The sequence below is a fragment of the Dunckerocampus dactyliophorus genome, chromosome 2 (assembly GCF_027744805.1).
Source record: "Dunckerocampus dactyliophorus isolate RoL2022-P2 chromosome 2, RoL_Ddac_1.1, whole genome shotgun sequence".
Classification (NCBI taxonomy): domain Eukaryota; kingdom Metazoa; phylum Chordata; class Actinopteri; order Syngnathiformes; family Syngnathidae; genus Dunckerocampus; species Dunckerocampus dactyliophorus.
The window spans coordinates 33,227,501-33,233,739 of record NC_072820.1 but is presented as its reverse complement, the minus strand read 5'-3'; the positions used below and the strand labels follow the sequence as shown (position 1 = coordinate 33,233,739).

Below are 6,239 nucleotides of genomic sequence, written 5' to 3'. Positions count from 1 at the left end.
GGAATGACGATTCGATTACAAATATCATAATTAATATTATAAATATATTTTTGAATACTCTAAACCGCAGTCATTTTTATTATTTATTATTTCGTGTTTGAGTGCGGACTGATTCAATAAATTAAGTCGCATAATTCTTGGAAAGTGCTGTCGTGTTTGAATCAGTGCATTTACTTAAAAGGCATTGACGTCAGCGTGTTGGGTAAACTCATAGCAAAGGTTCGCATTGCTGGTTTCGACAAAGGTGTCTGAAAGTGAAAAAAAGACCTACTAAAATAAGAAAGATTAGAGTTAGCAATATAAAGTCATTTTTTCGTATTATTAAAGAATAATCATTTTTTAAAATGTAATTGTTAATGTTTATTGTTGTATTTAATGCCGGTAAATTAATTCGCAAAATTATTAGAAAGTGCTGTCGAGTTTGAAATAGTGCATTTACTGAATTCATTCGGGCACTTTGGCGGTAAGAGCTTTGGGTTAACAAATCAATCGGAACGGTGAATTAACTATGATCTGTTTTAAGAAACTTGGAGGCTATTATGCGTCAGATGTTCATCCGACATTAATATTCCGTGAAATTTCGTATCATCGGCTTGTGTGGAATGTTTATAAACATTAGTTTTGTTGTGATTACGAGAGTTTTAGGTGAGTCGTTGTGTAAGACCCAGTAGGACGCTAGGTTGCATTTTTACTCTAAATGTCCCAGAAGAACGACTCTGAAAGTGCCATTTGGGATTATAAACCTACGGTGAAGAAGAAAAAGAAGCATGCGTTGTCATCAGTGGCCAAAAGAAGAAAGGAATCTTCATCCAACAGCAGTGCTAAAGCTACTTCTGATGACGCCATTGCGGATGAAAACAAAGGGGATTCCACCATCCTAACATCTGATCAGCAAACAACTGATGCTAACAATGAAACCAAGGAAGAGTTCTGCCCCATCTGCCAGATGCCATTTTCCATTTTGTTGGTGCAGTCCCAAAGATGGCATGTTGCTGAATGTCTTGACATCCCCAGGGACACGTGCAAAGGTAATATACTTAATATTAAATGAATAATATACTTATTAGTTACTCATTTAACTCAGTGTTGTCATTCATTTGCGGTCGATGCACGATTATGTGCAACTGCACTGAGGCTCTCAAAATAGTAGAAATGTATTTATATGTATCCTCAATGTTTGCTGTTGATGCTAGAATGTCCAGATGGTCCACTGTGCTCATCCTCCATTCCAAATCATTACAAGAAGTTCAACCACACGGTTCTGGCCCACGCCCGAGCCAACAGTGACGCTGGAATCTTCGAGACTGGACTGGACAGTAACTCTCAGGACAGCTTTGGTGGTGGAACACCGCCTTCTAAACCCACCAATGGCCTTTTCCTGCTGCGATCACCTGGCCCGGAGGACATGAAGAAGAAGAAAGGCTGGTTGTCATCGCCGTCTTCTAAAGGCCCCTCGTCTGTTAGTTCCTCGCAGGAAAGTAGGACTGAACTTTCTTTGACTTTAGCTAAAAATGAACCCTCTCTTGACAGCAATGATGAAATATCCTACTCCCCTCTTTCGGAGCTCCCAGCAGAGATGGACACAGTTAATGGTGAAGCTCACAGTGGATCTGAAGATGAAGACTCAGTGGTTCTCTTCAGTGATGACGATCCTCTTGTTGATTTGGAAAGCACCAGTACGGTGAATGACACCCAGTCAGCTAAAGAGGAAACCCTCCAGTCTCCTCAGAGGCTTGTTTTGGAACGCTTACGGGAAACTATTCTAAGCAGCAGTAGTGTTCCGCCATCATCTCAAGCCTTCCAATCCACCATGGCTCCAAGCAAGGCGGGTCAGGGTTCCAGCTTCAAGCAGACGGACATCGGGGTGTTCTTTGGCCTTAAGCCTCTCAAGGAGAAGAAGAAACCGGAAGCTCTATTGAAATCAGACCTTGACGCGACCTGCATTTCCACCATCACTCAGACCCATAGAGGGCAGAAGGCAGGCAGGCATAGGAAGCGGAACACCAGTGAAGATGTCAACAATGGTGATGTGGTGGATACTCCAATCGAGGTGGGACGTAGCCGAACAAATGATAGGAGGAAAAGATGGTGGAACCGAGAGAAAGATGGTGGAGATGGACAACCATTGCGTTGTCCGTTGTACAAGAAGATTCCGGGTGAGTGAACTTGTACTTCACATATCACCACATATTGTATGTATTTTCTTTCTAGCAGCTTTATCTACCCCTGCGTGCGCTTTAAAATTTTGCTACTCTGCAGAAACGCATGTGTTTTACTACTACTACTCGTTTTTACAATGAACTCATCAGCACTATTAATGCTTGCTGAGCAGTTGGCTCCTTCATTGGTTCTGTTGCTGCTGTGTTGTACAGTATACTTGCTAACAGTGCTTCACGCTGTCCCCCAAAGTTCAGTCCTTGGTAATATTTTTTGTTATTTTGGCGTTATTTCATTGTTATGCTGATGACACTCAGATCTATCTCGCAACCAAGCCCTCCTCAACATCACCCCCTATTGCCCTGTCTCCAGGCCATCACTAATTGGATGTCCATGAATATGCTCAAACTCAATGGCAATAAAAGTGAAGTTCTTCTTGTAGGCTCTAAGCCATCGCTCTCCAAGGCCCATTCCCTCAATATTAAAAGAGATGGGTGTTAGTTCCCATCGTTTCTCAAGAGACTCGGTGTCATCCTTGACAGCACACTTTCATTCAAATCCCACATTAATAATATTTTACACACAGCCATTTTCACAACATCTCCCGAGTCCGACCCTCTCTCCCCCAGCACTCAACAGAAATTCTCATTAATGCTTTGGTCACCTCTCACCTTGATTACTATAATGCTCTTCGTACTGGTCTTCCAAAAAACTCACCAATCAACTTCAGCTTATTCAAAGCTGCTCTGCCAGAATTATTACCAACACTAAATACTCTGACCACATCGCACCCGTTCTCTCTAACCTCCTATGGTTTCCTGTCCAGCAACGCATTCAATATAAACTCCTCCTCATAACCTTCAAAGCACTCCATAACTCTGGTAATCATCCGCTCCCCTGCTCGCCACTCCTCGCTTTAAGATGACTGCTTTCGGTGCTCAGCACCCAGACTTTGGAGCGCTTTTCCACTACACATCTGTCTACTCGACTCTGTCGATATTTTTAAATCACAACTTAAAACTCACCTATTCAAAACTGCTTACTCATCTTGACCTTGGATTTTTAGTATTGAATGTCTGGCTGTTCCTTCTTTGTATTATTATGTTTATTTGTATGTTTTGTTGTGATTATTTTATTGACCTGGGTGTATTGAAAGGCGCCAACAAATAAAATAAAATAAATGATAAAATAAAAATAATAATACTAAAATGTATTATTATTATTACTTGTTAATAAATAACCATGTGGTCAAAGAGAACTACTTTTTCCTTTCCACTGTCTCATGCACTTCAAATCATTTTTAAAGTAAAAAAAATAACTTGACATAACAAACCTCCAATGCCCTTTCATCTTTGTCGTGATTTACAGTATTAGAACATTTACGGTGAATGTAACATTTTGCTCAGGCTCGACATTTGCCATCGACGCCTTCCGCTACGGCGCCATTGAGGGCATCACCGCCTACTTCCTGACTCACTTCCACTCGGACCACTATGGAGGGCTGACCAAGAACTCCACGCTTCCAATCTACTGCAACAAAGTAAGCCAGGTTGAGACTTTTAGGACGTGCAAATTCCCGTGCTGACCCACATATAAGACAACCGCTTTTCAAGACCCGACAAATATTCTTCATCTGTTGGTTTTCATGCATTCATCTATCTGACCTCAAATATAAGACAATAGCTTTTTTTCCAGACTTTTTTATTGCGTCTTATTTTGGGGTCAGTATGATACTTTCTAGATGGGCTTGGGGCACAGTTTCATTCATTGATGATGACCTATATGAACAAAAGTTTTGGACATACCTAATCAAGTGACTAATCAATCAATCCAGATTTCAAGTCTTGTAGGTTGTCATTTTGAACTTAATAATGTATAAACCATGCTCCAATGTTCTGTCAGATCACAGGCAACCTGGTGAAGAGCAAGCTGAGGGTGGCCGAGCAGCACGTGCACATCCTCCCCATGAACACGAGGGTCACTGTGGAGGGGGCACAGGTCATCCTCCTCGACGCCAACCAGTAAGTCAATTCAATTTATTGACTTACTTTATTTATCTATACAAGACCTCATTTATTACGGTTAATTGGTTCTCGACCTGACCGTGATAAATGAATTTCTGACAAGTAGGATTCCTTATTTATAAATTAAATATTTTCGTAGAGCATAGAAACCTGTTTACGACCTATTAAATACGGTTTTAATGTTATTAGAGCCATCTAGACATGAAATAACACCCCTATAATCCCTTTACGCCCGTATTACCCAATATGGTAGACATAATCAGAGAAAATAAGTAATTTAAGACATAAATAAAACTCATGCTCATGTGGGTTGCTGGGAATGTGCTCCAGTGCTAGAGGAGCTGAGTGTGGGGTGGACGGAAAGTGACGGGGGTTCAGAATTGAGTCTTAGCTTGGTTTGGGTTACGGACGCAACAGCCACAACTAGGGCGGCCCAGTATTTTTGGTTATTCATAATACTGACGTCTGCAAGCATTATTCTTATATGAGAGCTGCTGGTACAGAAATCTATATTTTGTATGAAAGCTGTTTTTGACTTTTCTATACAACAAAAATATTATTTTTGTCAGAGATTCTATGCTCAGGATTTTAGTTTGAATTCACAAGTATTTATTATTTATTTATGAATAATGGCAGATTTTATTTATGTTTGTTATGCAGAATATGCTGAAGCTTGTGTTAATTTTATACATGCTGCTACTGGTGCAATTTACTTGTCCTGCTGGTTCTGTGCAATGGGAAATATGTTTGTAGATGTAACCTTCCAATTATTAGAAGGTAATGGAAGTAAATTCATCTGTTTCATGTTTATTTTCATTGTGGATCATTACAAATATGCTTTGTTTTAGTAGTACACAGTGAGTAAAAAGAAGTTATATGTAGAAAAAAATATGCATACAAAAATTGACAAAATATTGATCACATAAAAAGATGCATGGAGATGCATCGACAATCTTTTTTTTTTTTTTTTTTTTTTACCCCTGTCCTGTCCAGCCTTTAAAGCAGATAGAATTGTAGACCTAAATGCCGTCAAGTGCTCAACAGATTTACTCTGCCAGAGAGAAGTGTGATATACACTTCCCCTGTCATACAAAATTTATTCGACCTTGATGCTTGTTATAAAGCAAATTTGGAGCGACCGGACCGGAGCAGGAGGGTACAGAGAAGAAGAGAAAAGGAAACAGGGGGGGGGACAAAAACAAAAACAAAAAAAGGAGAGACAAGAGACAAGGACAACAGCAGCAACAACAACAATTGTGACAGAACAACAGAAACATACAGAACGACATCAGCAAATAAATGTCCATGACAACTATAAAGACGAACAAGGATAAAGAACAAATCAATATCAACAACCACAATGACAAAGCTGTCAATGACAATCAGACATAATAGCAGTCATGAAATGATGAACTATGACAGTGATCACAATGACAATACTGCATTGAAACAGTCGCACGCAATAGCAGTCATGAAATGATGAATTATGATAGTGATCACAATGATAATACCGCATTGAAACAGTCACACATAACTGTAGTAATGAAATGATTATCCATGATAGTGAATAGAATCAAAGTTACTGTAATGCACATCATTTTAATAAAAAAAAATATACATATATATATATATATACATACACATATATATATATATACACCGCACATATATACATACATACATATAGTCATACTGCTGATATCACCGTCGCTGTAATAAAACCAACAACATAATAACACCCTGGTTAACTCAGTGAGTAATGTGGGGAAGTACGTATGTACTGTGAGTGTGCATATGTACAGGTATCTCTGTATGTGAGGAAGACTTCATATATATATAAAGGTGCAGGAATGTGTGGGCGTGTAATTGTCACTGAGAATGCATGAAAGGAAAGGGGCCGCCTTCCACCTCCCAGAGAGCCCCGCCCCAAATAGCAAGGCCGGGCCCCGGCCGCCAGAAGGCCACCAGGCCCATAGGGGCAGGCAGCACAAAGATCAGTGCCCCAAGAGCCAGCCCAGAGAGCCCCCCCCCCGGGAAGACCAGTAAGGGGCCGAAGAG

The 6,239-nt window shown here is 40.2% G+C and overlaps 1 protein-coding gene across 1 annotated transcript in view; it reads left to right on the top strand.

Annotated features, from left to right (window-relative positions):
* Positions 1–448: 448 nt before the first annotated feature.
* The window catches only part of dclre1a (DNA cross-link repair 1A (PSO2 homolog, S. cerevisiae)), a 12,840-nt gene continuing 7,049 nt past the window's right edge, over positions 449–6,239 (top strand). Inside the window, exons 1-4 of the mRNA XM_054769019.1 lie at positions 449–1,028; positions 1,194–2,156; positions 3,564–3,697; positions 4,060–4,178. Of these exons, the coding sequence (XP_054624994.1) occupies positions 698–1,028; positions 1,194–2,156; positions 3,564–3,697; positions 4,060–4,178 (1,547 nt within the window). The 5' untranslated portion in view covers positions 449–697. The remainder of the gene's footprint in view (positions 1,029–1,193; positions 2,157–3,563; positions 3,698–4,059; positions 4,179–6,239) is intronic.